Below are 17,780 nucleotides of genomic sequence, written 5' to 3' on the forward strand. Positions count from 1 at the left end.
CTTAAATCCCGCACTCAGTCCGAATCAGTCGGATCATCGGACGGCCCGACCCCCGATTTCTGTCACATGAAAGCAGCACAGCCGCACCACAATCCGATCGCGTGCGACACAATCCCCTGTTAGATACCTGCCACAGCGCAAATCCCAAAAACATCGGAAAATCCGGCGAAAGTGCATCCATGGACCGTTAGTAAATAAGCCCCAATATTTTAATATTTTAAATCACGCATAGTTTTGTAACATTAATATACATAATATCATTTTGTACTTTGTATCATTTAGTAACTATGATATTTCCACATATCATCATTCTGTAAGAGGTATAATTTTGTACCATTGTTATTCATACATTGTATCATTGTGTATGATGTATCATTTTGCATTATGCAGTTCACATCTATTTCCCTATAACATCTGTTATTATTACTATGTATCATTTGCAATTGTAACATTTTCACAAATATTTACAAACCATCCCACAATAAAATCCATTACTGATTTTTTTTTTTTTCACACTGAAGCTTTTAGACCTAATTGTGAGTGTGATGGTGAGAAATCCTGAGGTGTGAGGGCAGACTTGCTGTCTGTGGCATCCTTGGCAGAGGAAACCCTTGGAGCTGAGCTGCAGTACGCATGCCCCCTGCCTCCTCCTACCATCCATATGGAGAGCTGGGCTGTGTGAGGGGATTCCTGGGCTGTATGGGGGGTTTCCTTTGCTTTTTTCTCCCCTAGATGAGTGGCCTGCACAGAGCTGCTCCATTCTTGCAGGCTGGCAGCTGGCAGGGCACAATGAGGGGGGCTCCTAGCAGCAGCACAGACGCATCAGCTGCCATTTCCCCTGTGCAGCTCTGCCCTCCATCTTTCTGCTAAATCTCCCTGGCTCTGGGCTCTCCCTGTGGATTATCTCCTTCTTCTTTCTTGTCTCCCCCATCGACCTACTTCTTATGTGGTTGCTGCATTGAGCAGGGATGAGAATCTGCAAGATGGTGAGGGTGGCAAGTGTGCTGGGTCTGGTGATGCTGAGCGTTGCCCTCCTCATCCTCTCCCTCATCAGCTATGTGTCCCTGAAGAAGGACAATATCTTCACCACCCCCAAATATGCCAGCCCTGGGGGCCCCAGGATGTACATGTTCCATGCAGGATTCAGGTAGGTGGCACATTGATACATTTTATCAGGAGGGAGGGGATACAATGTATCTGTAGTGGGGAGAGAGGGGGCCCTGGCTATTGCAGGGGTAGATGGGCATCATGGTGCCTGCCTCATATACATTCCCTGGGCATCAGCCTGGCGCAGGCGCTGTATAGTGGGCTATGCTCTCATGATAACAGGTCATCATATAATACACAGTGCTGTTATAATCACCAGCTCCTCCCTGTCTCATCCACAGAGGTGACATCATGCTAGAATTAACCCTTCCCTTCCTCTGCTTGCTGGGGGAGGGGATGCAGAACTGGATGGCAGTGGAGGTGCTGCTGTCCCAGGTGCTGATATAGGCAGGAATGAGGCTATACACTACAGGTGAACAATCGCCAGTTGTTCTTGCAGTACTACAGGGTATGCTGGGAGTTGTAGTTCCGTAACTGGGTTGGATAGAAGAGGATCATGCAGCATAGGAGGGTTTGGGGCTCTTCTCACCTCTGACAATGGAGTGGGTGAAGACTGGGTTTCTGTATTAATAATATTAATTATATTTTCTAATTATATATATTTTAGTCCACTGGGAATCCATCATATGGGAATATGAATAGAAACTCGTTAAGAAAATTACAAAACAAAATCTGTAATTAATTACACAACATAAGACGTGCGGCCATTAAAATGTACAGTTAATAGAGAAATCCCTAAAGTTCAGGAAAGTGAACCTGACAAGCAATATAGTGATAGAGGGGCAGTGAGGGTGCCTGCAGGACGCTAGGAAAGCTGGATAAATATGGACATGGAAGTTGTAATGGCAGAACAAACTTGTTACAACTCAAAGGGGTAAGTGCATGCTCGTTCGCTCTGTTTATTCTCTACGAGACTCAGGGGTCTACATCAGGAGCCTATAGTGGGGGAGTACAGAGGTGCCATCATATCTGGGAAAAAAATGCCTTAGGGGACACGTAAGGTCCTATATGAGGACACCTGTACATCATAGTTGGGAGTCTGGTACAGATTTTGCATTGGGGCCCAGCACCTTTCAGTTATGCCTCCGACAATGGCACCAGACATGGCCTCCATTCTTTCTGGGATACAAGGGACCATTGTTCTTGTGATTGGTCTTAGCAGTCAGATTCCAGCCAATGAGCAAGTTACTCCCAAACATGTGGATTGTCAAATAAAAGGTTAAAGTACATTTGACAAATTCATGGATGAATCATATTTATATCTACATTTTCCAGCACCTACTGATACTTGAATCATAATGAAATGTGTCACATACTGCACTCACTATTCTGCTGCTGGTGCAGTCACTGTGTACATACATGGCATTACTTATCCTGTACTGATCCTGAGTTACATCCTGTATTATACTCCAGAGCTGCACTCACTATTCTGCTGCTGGTGCAGTCACTGTGTACATACATGACATTACTTATCCTGTACTGATCCTGAGTTACATCCTGTATTATACTCCAGAGCTGCACTTACTATTCTGCTGCTGGTGCAGTCACTGTGTACATACATGGCATTACTTATCCTATACTGATCCTGAGTTACATCCTGTATTATACTCCAGAGCTGCACTCACTATTCTGCTGGTGCAGTCACTGTGTACATACATGACATTACTTATCCTGTACTGATCCTGAGTTACATCCTGTATTATACTCCAGAGCTGCACTCACTATTCTGCTGCTGGTGCAGTCACTGTGTACATACATGACATTACTTATCCTATACTGATCCTGAGTTACATCCTGTATTATACTCCAGAGCTGCACTCACTATTCTGCTGGTGCAGTCACTGTGTACATACATGACATTACTTATCCTGTACTGATCCTGAGTTACATCCTGTATTATACTCCAGAGCTGCACTCACTATTCTGCTGCTGGTGCAGTCACTGTGTACATACATGACATTACTTATCCTGTACTGATCCTGAGTTACATCCTGTATTATACTCCAGAGCTGCACTCACTATTCTGCTGCTGGTGCAGTCACTGTGTACATACATGACATTACTTATCCTGTACTGATCCTGAGTTACATCCTGTATTATACCCCAGAGCTGCACTCACTATTCTGCTGCTGGTGCAGTACATACATGACATTACTTATCCTGTACTGATCCTGAGTTACATTCTCTATCATACTCCAGAGCTGCACTCACTATTCTGCTGCTGGTGCAGTCACTGTGTACATACATGACATTACTTATCCTATACTGATCCTGAGTTACATCCTGTATTATACTCCAGAGCTGCACTCACTATTCTGCTGGTGCAGTCACTGTATACATACATGACATTACTTATCCTGTACTGATCCTGAGTTACATCCTGTATTATACTCCAGAGCTGCACTCACTATTCTGCTGCTGGTGCAGTCACTGTGTACATACATGACATTACTTATCCTGTACTGATCCTGAGTTACATCCTGTATTATACTCCAGAGCTGCACTCACTATTCTGCTGCTGGTGCAGTCACTGTGTACATACATGACATTACTTATCCTGTACTGATCCTGAGTTACATCCTGTATTATACCCCAGAGCTGCACTCACTATTCTGCTGCTGGTGCAGTACATACATGACATTACTTATCCTGTACTGATCCTGAGTTACATTCTCTATCATACTCCAGAGCTGCACTCACTATTCTGCTGCTGGTGCAGTCACTGTGTACATACATGACATTACTTATCCTATACTGATCCTGAGTTACATCCTGTATTATACTCCAGAGCTGCACTCACTATTCTGCTGGTGCAGTCACTGTGTACATACATGACATTACTTATCCTGTACTGATCCTGAGTTACATCCAGTATTATACCCCAGAGCTGCACTCACTATTCTGCTGCTGGTGCAGTCACTGTGTACATACATGACATTACTTATCCTGTACTGATCCTGAGTAACATCCTGTATTATACCCCAGAGCTGCACTCACTATTCTGCTGCTGGTGCAGTCACTGTGTACATACATGACATTACTTATCCTGTACTGATCCTGAGTTACATCCTGTATTATACCCCAGAGCTGCACTCACTATTCTGCTGCTGGTGCAGTACATACATGACATTACTTATCCTGTACTAATCCTGAGTTACATCCTGTATTATACTCCAGAGCTGCACTCACTATTCTGCTGCTGGTGCAGTCACTGTGTACATACATGACATTACTTATCCTGTACTGATCCTGAGTTACATGCTCTATCATACTCCAGAGCTGCAATCACTATTCTGCTGGCTGCAGATATTTTCTGAAGTGTTTTGCTGACTCAAAACTTTAAAGTAATATAATATAATATAAGAAAAATTATCTGCATTATAGCAGCTTATGTCTGCTATCCTTTGCAAAGCTTACTGACTGTTTCCAGTAAAATTATGAGCACCAATGACTAGTGCACAGCCAGTGTATACGTGGCATATGACATATGATGACATGGCTCTCCATCTTGGACCTATACCAATGATTTCAGCAGCATCTTGATTCGTTATCACCCTATCTCGGGTATGTATTGCATTCCCAAAAGACCTGGGTCCTATTTGCACAGTTGGGATCCCCAGTCTACATCCTAATGTGGCAGACACTGGGCGCCACTTTCTGGATGGATGTAGAGTTGGCCCGGTATATGCTCAGATATCTCTATTCACCATTATACAAAGAGCATGAAAACATTGGCCTAATTGTCTTATCTAGTCTCATCGCTACCATGTGCCCCAATATTGGCCATACCCTTTAAGTAGGTGTCTTGCCTGATTCCCCTAGTAGAATGCTTCCTAAGAAGAAAAGGATTGGGAAGTTAACTACAATCTGCTACTTCTCCTGGACACATGAGATGATTGGTCAGTCCGGTTGGTGGGATTTGCAGGTCCAGAAGAAGCACAAAGCTGTTCTGATCGTTTGCTACATTGTATCATTAAATCCATTCTTCAGTATGATACAAATCTATAGAAAGGATACCAAAGGTCATGATTGGACCACATTCCATACAAATATCCAGTTTCAGCTACTGTTTCGTAAGTCACCTGTTGGTGCTGATTACTGGATCAGTACTGGGCTTTCTTGCATTCCTGCTTGTTCACTGTTTCGTTACTTGTTCCTTTAATCCATCATGTTCCTGTGCAGATGTACTATCCTGACAACCTCCACTATTGCTGACTACAAATCTGTGCTACAAGCCCTGACCTTCCTTCTGACTAGGGTTATACTCTACTTGCCCTGACCTTGGCTTGCCCGATACTGGGCCAGTTGTTACCTATAATGGGACCTCTCCACTACTGAGTGGCCTGGTGATCACTGAACAGGGGAAAATGCTGAATATAGATGGGTTGCTTTACAATAACAACTTCAGGAGTATACCCAAGTCAAACTGGTACTGCAACACGGGTTCATAATCTGCTGCATGTGACAGCTACAACCTTCTAACCTCCAAAGAGTGAAGAACATGTGGCTATACCTTGTAATGTAGACATATCTTTAGACGATTGAAAAGCCTGGTCTTACATGGTGGAACGCTCTGTGGTGACACATTGGTGTGGTCTTACATGGTGGAACGCTCTGTGGTGACACATTGGTGTGGTCTTACATGGTGGAACGCTCTGTGGTGACACATTGGTGTGGTCTTACATGGTGGAACGCTCTGTGGTGACACATTGGTGTGGTCTTACATGGTGGAACGCTCTGTGGTGACACATTGGTGTGGTCTTACATGGTGGAACGCTCTGTGGTGACACATTGGTGTGGTCTTACATGGTGGAACGCTCTGTGGTGACACATTGGTGTGGTCTTACATGGTGGAACGCTCTGTGGTGACACATTGGTGTGGTCTCACATGGTGGAACGCTCTGTGGTGACACATTGGTGTGGTCATACATGGTGGAACGCTCTGTGGTGACAAATTGGTGTGGTCATACATGGTGGAACGCTCTGTGGTGACACATTGGTGTGGTCTTACATGGTGAAACGTTCTGTGGTGACACATTGGTGTGGTCATACATGGTGGAACGCTCTGTGGAGACACATTGGTGTGGTCATACATGGTGGAACGCTCTGTGGTGACAAATTGGTGTGGTCATACATGGTGGAACGCTCTGTGGTGACACATTGGTGTGGTCTTACATAGTGAAACGCTCTGTGGTGACACATTGGTGTGGTCTTACATGGTGGAACGCTCTGTGGTGACACATTGGTGTGGTCTTACATGGTGAAACGTTCTGTGGTGACACATTGGTGTGGTCTTACATGGTGAAACGCTCTGTGGTGACACATTGGTGTGGTCTTACATGGTGGAACGCTCTGTGGTGACACATTGGTGTGGTCATACATGGTAGAACGCTCTGTGGTGACACATTGGTGTGGTCTTACATGGTGAAACGTTCTGTGGTGACACATTGGTGTGGTCTTACATGGTGAAACGCTCTGTGGTGACACATTGGTGTGGTCTTACATGGTGGAACGCTCTGTGGAGACACATTGGTGTGGTCTTACATGGTGGAGCGCTCTGTGGTAACACATTGGTGTGGTCTTACATGGTGGAACGCTCTGTGGAGACACATTGGTGTGGTCATACATGATGGAACGCTCTGTGGAGACACATTGGTGTGGTCATACATGATGGAACGCTCTGTGGTGACACATTGGTGTGGTCTTACATGGTGGAACGCTCTGTGGAGACACATTGGTGTGGTCATACATGGTGGAACGCTCTGTGGTGACACATTGGTGTGGTCATACATGGTAGAACTCTCTGTGGTGACACATTGGTGTGGTCTTACATGAGGGATCACTCTCTGCTCATACTTTTGTTTGGGCACACATGATGGAACACTCTGTGGTCAGAGCTTTCATGTGCTTGTACACCATAGAAAGCTTTGAGGTCAAACACTTATGTGGTGATACATGATCTTGCAACAATGTGGTTATAAATTTGTGTAATCATACATGATGAAACACTCTGAGGTCATACCTTGGTGTGCTCATACATGATATTACACCCTGTGGTCATACCTAGGTGTGGTCATACCTGATGGTACACTCTGTGGTCATACTTAGGTCCTGTCATACATGATGGTACACTCTGTGGTCATACTTAGGTCCTGTCATACATGATGGTACACTCTGTGGTCATACTTAGGTCCTGTCATACATGATGGTACACTCTGTGGTCATACTTAGGTCCTGTCATACATGATGGTACACTCTGTGGTCATACTTAGGTCCTGTCATACATGATGGTACACTCTGTGGTCATACTTAGGTCCTGTCATACATGTTGGTACACTCTGTGGTCATACTTAGGTCCTGTCATACATGATGGTACACTCTGTGGTGATACTTAGGTCCTGTCATACATGATGGTACACTCTGTGGTCATACTTAGGTCCTGTCATACATGATGGTACACTCTGTGGTCATACTTAGGTCCTGTCATACATGATGTTACACTCTGTGGTCATACTTTGATGGGATTATACATGATGGAACACTGTGCGGTTCTCAATTTATGTGGTCAACCTGTAGATTATTATACAGTAGATTATTAGATCTTGTTGACGATACATCTTACGTGATCTGATGATCTTTTAATGGTATTTTATGGTTGAAGGGTGGGCCCTCAAGATCACAACCTCTGGTAGGCCCAACACCTGCCAGTCCAACTCTGCTTGTAGGGGCTATAATACCTAGGTGTGATCATACATGATAGCATACTCTGTGGTCATACCTTGGTGTGGTCATAAATGATGGTACAAGCTGTGGTCATACCTAGGTATCATCATATCATCTGTGGTCATACCTAGGTGTGGTCATACATGATGGCACACTCTGTGGTCATACCTAGGTGTGGTCATACATGATGGCACACTCTGTGGTCATACCTAGGTGTGGTCATACATGATGGCACACTCTGTGGTCATACCTAGGTGTGGTCATACATGATATTACACTCTGTGGTCATACCTAGGTGTGGTCATACATGATATTACACTCTGTGGTCATACCTAGGTGTGGTCATACATGATGGCACACTCTGTGGTCATACCTAGGTGTGGTCATACATGATATTACACTCTGTGGTCATACCTAGGTGTGGTCATACGTGGTGGAACAGTCTGCGGTTATACATTGGTGATGTCATACATAATATAACTTTTAGCAGTGAGTTTTTGTATATTGGACAGTGGTGCGGATACCTTGTATCTCTGATCTCCACCCCCTCCCCCGTCCTCATTGTCGTCCTTCCTCCTATAAGAGAACACACTGATAAAACACGTGTAATCTGGCATTTGGCAGCTGCTGTGCCGGTTTAGATTAAAAGCGAGCATTAACCAGTGGTGCGGGCGCAATTCCAGTCACGTGTATCATATAAATCCTCGGGTTTGAGCAGATTAAGCTAAACAACTGGAGAGCTTCTGGGGAACACAAGTCATTGTTTAGGAACAGCTGGGGACAAGCTTCTCCATTGCTGCCAGTGACACTACAAGCGCCATTATCATCCAGCAGCACAATGCATGAGGTTATTACACCATTTAGTGAATCAGGGCCATTGTAGACTTCCACCATACAGCAGTGGGGTCCATAATGGGGGTTGTGGTTTCCCTGCAGCTGTAGAGGCACAGATAAAAACCATTGCTCCAGAGGATTTTCCATATTGTTACACGTCATTCCTCATCCAGCAAGGTCTAGAGTTTTGTGTTGTCATAATATGTTACAAGTTACAACCCATGAGCATTGACAAAAAAACACTGACAACCCCTCCAGGGATTGTAGTGGTTGACCTAAAAGGTTGGTGGGATTTCATAATCATCTAAAATAAAAGTTGCTCTTCAGCCCTTTTTTATGTATGGACTTCATCCAATAATTGGCCTCCATGGATGATAGGTTTCGCTTTCATTTTCCAGGGACCTCAGTTCCTATGTCATCCTGAGTTCCTATGGACACTCTACTGAGTGGATTGGGTGGAAGCCTAGGCCCAAGCCTTCTAGGGGGCCCATGGCCACCATAACCACCCACCAAATCTTATCCTGAGAAGGACCTTCATCCATGAAATTCTTGTACATGGTCCTGAAACCGCAGATTGAAAGTAGCAGAAAGCAGCAGAAGGGACACATCCTCCAATTCCCAAGGAGTTGATTCTAGTACCAGATGTAGGAAGTGATTCTAGACTTGTAGGCGGGCGGTGTCGGACTGGCCCACCGGAGCCTCGGAGAATCCTCCGGTGGGCCCCAGGTTCTGACCCTTTATAATGGGCCCCAAAGATTTTCATTTGCAAGTGAATAGAGTAATCATTTGATATTACAATCTATTTCATATAGGACAATTACAATATTATACAGTAGATTATTAGATCTTGTTGACGATACATCTTACGTGATCTGATGATATTTTAATGGTATTTTATGGTTGAAGGTTTGTCATTTCCAAACAGCCCACAAAATAGGAAATGTGGCCTCTTAGTGTTTGGTGGAGCCCCTATAGTCTACATGCAGTGGCCCTTATAGTGGAGATTTAATTTTTTTTTACTTGCTTGTTCGTGAATTTGGGTTTTCTTCTCTGGTGCGTGTCTTGATTTGCACCAGAAATTGTGCCAATTTTGCAACATCTTCATCTTGCACAGTATAAAGCTCTCCGCGACACATTTACCTTAAAAATGCAGATATCTGTCCCCATGTGACCTGGTCTCCTGGGCAACCCACCGCAAAAACAGTGGATAAAGTCAATGGAAAGAGTTTTTTAGATGCAAAAAAAAACAAAAGTCAAAAGATATTGGGGCAAATTTACTTACCTGGTTCTGTCGCGATCCCCGATTCGGACGGTCCGATGAGGATGAAGTTCGGCGCCATTCATGAAGATCGTGCGGCCAAGTTTCTGCATCCGTTGCTTCCCCGCCGAGGTCCGCCGGAGTTCACCATCTTCTTCCCGGTACTTGTAAGTGTGTGTCTTGCAACACAATTCTAAATGTTAAATCTTGTGCATTGTCCGAATCCGTCAGGTTGTCCGAAGGCCACACCCCCCATTTCTGTTGCGTGCAAGCCGGCGCCAATGCGCCAGAATCCGATCGCGTGCACCAAAAACCCGGGGCAATTTAGGGCGAAACGGAAAAATTCGGAAAACCCGACGGAAAGGGAGGTGTGGGGGGTGAGGGGTGAACAGCGCAAATGTTTCCTGTCCCGGTACACTTGTGATTCATGTGGGTCGCCCCCTGTGGTCAGCCAATCACGTAGGGCGGGAGTATGCCGCTATATACGTCTCTATATTTAAAGGAGCACTCTGCACACTGTCCAACATCTGTACTAGTGAAAGAGCATGCTCACAACAGTCTACAGTCATCTCCACGCCACAGCTATCAGTGTGACAGCTGTAAAGCAGATCTATAAATCATGAAGTTTAACGTCCACTGCCATCACCATAAAAACAGAATTTTAAAAAATGTACAATAAGAAAATACAGAGTTTTAATTCCAAAGTTCTATGATCTATAATTTTGCTTATTATAAGGAAAAAGTGATGATAATCTCCTTCTTTTCTGCCAGGTCCCAGTTTGCTATGAAGTTTTTGGACCCGTCTTTTGTTCCAATAACAAATTCATTGACACAAGAACTACAAGAAAAACCAGCCAAGTGGGTGTTCAACCGGACGGCGTTCGCTCGTCAGAGGTAAGTGGCTACACATCACAACCCTCACAGGGCCCTGGTCACATCTTATATTTTCCCTATGACTAGCTTTACCTATGACATCCGGCCATATTCCATGTCAACCTGCTCCCACTTACTTCTTGGTAACAATATAGTTGCCAACAGTCTCAAATTTCACTTAAGTGCAATTTTTTTGTCTCAGAAATACAATTTAAACTTTATTTAAAAAATTCAATCAATAATAATTCCTTTATTTATATAGTGCACACACAGATTACGCAGCGCTGCACTGAGCTTTCCAAATGAGTCCCTGTCCCCAATGGGGCTCACAATCTAATCAGCCTACCAGTATGTTTTGGAGTGTGGGAGGAAACCGGAGGACCCGGAGAAAACCCACGCAAACACGGAGAGAACATACAAACTCTCTGCAGATGTTTACCCTGGAACTTGAACCCAGGGCCCCAGCGCTGCAAGGCTGCAATGCAAACCACTAAGTCACTGTGCTGCAATCCATACATATTGCCCCAAATAACTACCGTCTTCTTTCTCCCATCACCCCTTTAGCTCTTATAGCTGGTGGCTAATTGTTTGGGGGCCTGAAATATCGGGTCTAGCCTAGGATCTTAATCACGGCTTTTCATCTGAATTATTTGATCTAGAATTTGAGTATTAGGCTCTGAATTCCAGGGTCTTGGATCCAAATGCTGGGGGTCTAGATTTGAATTATGATTTTGGCCTGGGGTCTCAATTCAGGGATATGGTCTGGGTAAAATTTTGGGGGCTTGAGTGTGAATACTTGGGTCTTTTTTGAGGTCTTAATTATAATATCTGGATCTGAATACAGGCAGTCTCCGGGTTACATACAAGATAGGGTCAGTAGGTTTGTTCTTAAGTTGAATTTGTATGTAAGTCGGAACTGTATATTTTATAATTGTAAGCCCAGACAAAAAATTTTTGAATTTTAAGAATTTTAAGAATGTTGGATTGTCATCAGAACCAGGATAAACAATAAAGCTTAATTGTTGATACACTTGATAACTGTTATAGCTGTTTATTGTAGCCTAGGACTAAAGTACAGTAAATTACCAACACCCAGAGGTCCGTTTGTAACTAGGGGTCGTATGTAAGTCAGGTGTTCTTAAGTAGGGGACTGCCTATATTTAGGTTCTCTGAAATTAGGGAACCTGCATCTGAATCTGAATCTGGTGTGAAATTTTAGGTCCTGGAGTTTTAATGTTCAAGCATGAATTTTGCATCTGGGCTTCAGTGTTAACTATAAGGTCGGGTCTGGGGGGGTCTACAGTTAAGGGTGTTCATTTTGAGAAACGGGTTTGATGATGAGGTTTCTGATGTTGATGTCTGATTTCGGAAGTCTTGAATATTTTCAGGCTTTTAAGAGATTGTAATTGAAAATTCCTCACCCGAGTATATGGTCTATATGGTGAGGACATTATAGAGGGAATATCTTACAAACTAACCAATAACGATGACCCTATGAATCGGGGCCCCTCAGAAACAAAGGGCCTCCAGGCCCATTTTCTTTAATGTTCCCGACTAGCGGTTTGGTTTGGACCTGCAGTTCAGGTTCAACCTTAGGTTATGTTGAGACAACACTATATGAATTGGGATTTGTTAAGATAAAAGTTTTTGGGACAATCGTGTTAAGTTTTTTTTTTCCATTATGTGATTTTAGAAGAGAAATCCTTCAGAACGTGGACGTCATCAGAAATTTTTCTCTGACCAAGACCAGTGTACGAACGGGTCAGCTCATGCATTACGACTACTCCAGTCACAAATATGTGTTCTCCATCAGCAATAACTTTCGATCGCTTCTTCCAGACGTGTCCCCCATTCTCAACAAACATTATAACATTTGCGCTGTGATAGGGAACAGCGGGATCCTCACGGAGAGCCAGTGCGGGGCCGAGATAGACAGCGCAGACTTTGTCTTTCGTTGCAACTTTGCTCCGACGGAGGCTTTTCAGAAGGACGTCGGGAGGAAAACCAACCTGACTACATTCAATCCCAGCATCCTGGAGAAATACTACAACAACCTCCTGACCATTCAAGATCGGAACAATTTTTTCTTACATTTGAAGAAGCTCGATGGCGCCATATTGTGGATCCCCGCTTTTTTCTTTCATACTTCGGCGACGGTCACCAGAACACTGGTCGACTTTTTTGTTGAGCATCGGGAACAGCTCAAGGTCCAGTTGGCTTGGCCTGGGAATATCATGCAACATGTCAACAGGTAAGAGACTGTCAAGATTATAGCTGGTACTTGTAGGGATCAGTGATCCCATCAATGTTAAGTCCTAGATACTATGAAATTGTGATTGGTGAGATTCCAACTGGTGGGATATTCCGTAATCTAAAAGATGAATGGTTTGGCCATCAAATATCTGGGGAACATAGTCAGGGCATGTACCCTAGGTCCTGGTTGTTGGGGAAGGGCGCAACTTTAGGGGAGTGGACTTAAAGCTTTTGTTTCCCAGGGAATACAATCCCAGCTAGAGCTCTTGTTAGGAAACTAAATTATAGCTCTTAAGGGTAACAATCATTTATCCCATCAATTGGTGACAGTTTTACTGCTAAGATCTTCACCCATCCAGTCCATGATTCTGATGAGCCTTTAAATATCATGTAGTATGTTAAAAGGTGAAAGTAAATCCAAACTTCTAACTGTAGGGATCTGTGGTCCCATCCATAGCCATTCCTTATAATCAGTGCTTAAAGGGAACCTGTCACCAGGGACCTCATTTTCCCTAAAGACAGGTTGCAGAAGCTTATTACACCTGTAGTGCAAGTCTTTCTGCCTTTTCTAAGCATTTGCATTACAATATAATTGTGTGTTATAACTTACCTTGCATCCTAACAAAATCCTGGGGTAGTCATAGAGGCTGGACTTTGGTTTCGATGCATTTTAAAAAACATGTGCCTTGTCTATATTACTCACTCCTCAGTTCTCAGCCCCCACCTTGGTGCTCCTGTACAGCTCCACCTCCTGCTCCTTCTCAGAGGTCACAGCCTGGTCAGCCTGACATCAGTGGGGGAGGGACAAGCTGTACAGGAGCACAAAGATGGAGGCAGCCTGCAGCTCAGATAAGTCACATGTTGTTTTTTGAAATGCATCCAAACCAAAGCCCAGCCCCTGCGACTACACCAGGATTTTGTCAGGATGCAAGAGTAAGCTATAACACACAATTATATAGAAATGCAAATGCTTAGAAAAGGCAGAGATAATTGGCTTGGTCTTAAAATATAATACAATATGTAAACAAGTTATAGATAGGTAGTCCTTAAAGTCACTACTAATGGTGGCAGTTGCCATGAAGATGTTGGTGGTGAAAATTCTACTCTTTGGACCTACTGATTAAGAGGATGATTGATTTGACCTTAAAATATTGCTGCTAGGTGGGGTTCTCATTGATGGAACCCTCATAGATCCCAAGAACGTCTCACTATGGAGCTGGTGGAGATAGATGAGTGCGGCGCTTGTATTTTTCCAACAGCACCATAGAGATGAACGGAGAAGCCGTCCAATGCGCAACTAGCTGCTGTGCTCATCTTGGGTGCAACGGGGAACAAGGTCAGTGGATAGGGCCTAAATTGCTATGACTGGAGAACCCCTTTAACTGTGGGAATTAGTGATCCCATTAATGGCCAGTCCTCATAATCACTGCTATAAATATGTGAGAGTGCAACTACCGGGGCCATTATTTCTTGGTCTCTATAACTTGGTCTCCAAATATTGTAAGATATGAACGATCTTATCAGGCAGAAAGGGGTTTGTTGCCATTAAAATATAATCACTTAAATATATTTAACTGTGTGCATTTTTACCCCTCTAGAGGATGATTGTCTTGACCTTGGAATATTATGTAGTAAGATCATAGGTGAAGCACTAAAAATACCATAAAAATGATGATGATTGGCTTCAGGGCCGGCCACTACACTGGGCATACCTGGGCAACTGCCGAGGCCCAGAGCTGCTAGGGGGCCCACATAAGGCTGTGCTTAAGGAATCCATGGGGGTGAGGAGGGGTTGTATCTAATGAATCCATAGGTGGTGAGGAGGGCTTCATGTAAAATAACCATGAGGGGGTTGTTTGGTTTGATTTACTAGGGAATATTTTAGGGAACAGGAGACTGTTTTAGTTTCTGAATTTTTAATGCCACCATGTGAGTCCAATGCAAAGGGGCCCAAGGAGGCTCTGCTGCCAAGGGGCCTACTGAAATCTGGAGCCGACCCTGATTGATTGGCTTGGTGTGGAAATATCAAGCAACATGTGAGCGAGTAGCAGACTAAATACTGGAACTTATATATGGGGATGAGGGTATATGTTATAGTTTGGACCAGTGATTGTGAATATTGTACTTTTTAAGTATTAGCGAAAAAAAAAAATCTAGTCTAATTTATTGACATTTCCTGAAAGATAAGTGGGACTCCATCGGCCTCCCTCGATTAATCTAAGCAAATTTAAGCAAAGATCGATGTCATTGACTTTCACATTGGATAAAATGACTGCACTTTGTCTATGCCAGGAACTGTGTGAAGAAGAGATATTTTAATTTTTTCTCCTATGTTATTTCTACCATTCTGTAGCTCAAAGAACCTCAATGCTGGTGTGATTTGAAAGATGAGATTATTATCTTTAATATGATACCACAACTATGTTTCTAGTTAATACAGAGCCCATAATAGGCGTGTATGAAATCATGCTCCCCCTCAGCCTCTAAACTTGACTCTCGGCAAAAAGTAACTGTTCCCGGCTCATTTGCATATGACTTTGAAGGTCAATTTTTCATAGGTAAATAGGGGTGTTTTAACATAAAAAAGTTCAGAGAAAATTCTAGAAAGGACATTTCATACCCTACCTGAGGGGGCTGTTTATTTTGGGTAAAAGGTGGTGACAGAGCCCCTTTTAGGACAAATTCCCATAGAAACGTCACCTCTGCATCTTGGTTTCGGCAGGTTTCGGTGATCACAGCGCAGAAGGATGACACCTGATGCCTCCGCATCCCCCTCCGACTGACAAACCTCTATGTGACACATTAATAATCTCAAATTATTGCAGTTTTCCCATTGTCAGATTCCAACTCCAGCCTTTAAATATGATTTGGCATTTCATCAAGATCTGTAACCCGGCCAAATCTGATTTGCCAGTTTTTATTACGTGCATCCATCCATTAGGATTTTATAGTCCTCTCTCACAGCCCGGCCTAATTTCATTGCTCGACCTTTATTGAGTCTTTGTTGCCACAGTTGGAAGAACCCCTAAAGGAGATTGGTAAACCATGGCTGACACGGGTTATGAAATGTTATATCACCCGGCTGATGGCTCCGCGCGAGGGGGTCTTGTGATACACCCGGTAGAAAGAAAGAAGGGGGGGGATTTAATATTTGACTTTGATTTTGATTCATCTTAAATCATTCTTAATAATTGGATACAATATCGATACAATTAGACATTGTTATGAACCTGTGATGGACAAGTATTTTAGATCCTAGAATCACGTGTATGACAATTATTGGAATACGGTACGACGACTGTGGGTTGTACGAAAAGTCATGATGGGAGATGATTGTATAAAGTTGAAAAACAAAGGCGCTATTATAATATGGTGACCTTATGGAGGTTTCATTTAAAGGGAACCTGTCACCAGCTTTTTCACTATGGAAGCTAGTACCGTCATACGAAGACTGCAGGGCTCATTCACTACCACATGTAAACTTGTAGCATTTATGTCATGAATAAAAAGCTGTTTCCGAAAATATATGGCATAAGGGGGAATAGCGGTATAGCATTCATATACAGTATTATCGTCTAATTGCCAATGATAGTAGTTAAAAAACAAATTATGCAGTATATTGTAAATTTTTTACCACTCACTGTTCTCGGTGACACCAATTTTTTGGATGGCAAAAAATGTATAGATCTTGTAGAGACAATCCAAAGTAAAAATAAATTGTTTACCTGTAAGCACCTCTGTAAACACTATTATAACCCAAAGAAAAAGAGTCAACATTGGGAGAGAGAAAAGCTCTGGACCGCACATCCACACATTATACAATGATCTATTGCCGTTCAGCTCAGGGGCGTGACTACAGCGGTAGCAGCCATAGCAGTTGCTTTGGGGCCCGCAGTGTCAGGGGGCCCCATCATCCGACCTGACACATGAAAGAATGGAGGAGTGCTGTATCTGTGATGTGTATATCCTATAAGTGTTTCAGATGTATGTTGGTGTGTTTGTATATACTGTGTGTATATACGCCGTGCATTTGTATATAGTACTGTAAGTATGTCTGTATATTTGCTCTATACGTTCGCATGAGTGTATACATGTTCGATTGTAACTCCCATGGGTGAGTAAGTATACAGATTTGTATTTTTTTTAAGTTGGAAGGGGGCCCATTCAGAATCCTGCTATTGGGCCCTTCCTCTCCTCGTTACGCCTCTGGTTCGGCTACATTTACAAAACAAACTCGAGGATCTTTGTTACCTATCTTTGTGACCTCGTTGTAGTGGGTCCCTAGTGTATAGGGTGCAGCATCACATGGCATCCACCGCCACTGCAACACAGCACCAGCAGGGACCAAAACCCAGTTGCCCCCCAGTACACATACTGGCAGGCACAGCCCCCATGGCTATGGGCCCCGGGTCCCCACTAGCACTGCACCACATAAGCAGCAGACGCCATGCAATACCGCACCATGTGAACAGGACTTAAATTCTCACCATGTGTGAACAGATCTTGCAGAGAAGGGATCGAATAAAACAAAACCATCATTGGGAGAGAGAAAAGTGGTGTAGTTCTGTTGGGGACCCAGGGCCCGGAGCCATGGGGGCTATGCCTGCCAGTATGGGTGCTGGGGGGCAATAAGGTCTTGGTCCCTGCTGTTGCTGTGTTGCAGTGGCGGTGGACGCCGTTGTGATGCTGCTCCTAATAGCGAAGGGACCCACTAGAACAAGGTCACCGTGAA

The 17,780-nt window shown here is 43.7% G+C and overlaps 1 protein-coding gene across 2 annotated transcripts in view; it reads left to right on the top strand.

Annotated features, from left to right (window-relative positions):
* Positions 1-586: 586 nt before the first annotated feature.
* Positions 587-17,780, top strand: part of ST8SIA3 (ST8 alpha-N-acetyl-neuraminide alpha-2,8-sialyltransferase 3) — a 186,649-nt gene continuing 169,455 nt past the window's right edge. For both annotated transcript variants that reach the window (XR_011852997.1, XM_072133794.1), the window contains exons 1-3: positions 587-1,147; positions 10,694-10,816; positions 12,489-13,046. Coding sequence is in view for 1 of the 2 variants with exons in the window: in XM_072133794.1 (XP_071989895.1) it covers positions 969-1,147; positions 10,694-10,816; positions 12,489-13,046 (860 nt within the window). In the remaining variant the exon portion in view is untranslated. The remainder of the gene's footprint in view (positions 1,148-10,693; positions 10,817-12,488; positions 13,047-17,780) is intronic.

This window comes from Engystomops pustulosus, chromosome 1 (genome assembly GCF_040894005.1).
Source record: "Engystomops pustulosus chromosome 1, aEngPut4.maternal, whole genome shotgun sequence".
NCBI lineage: Eukaryota > Metazoa > Chordata > Amphibia > Anura > Leptodactylidae > Engystomops > Engystomops pustulosus.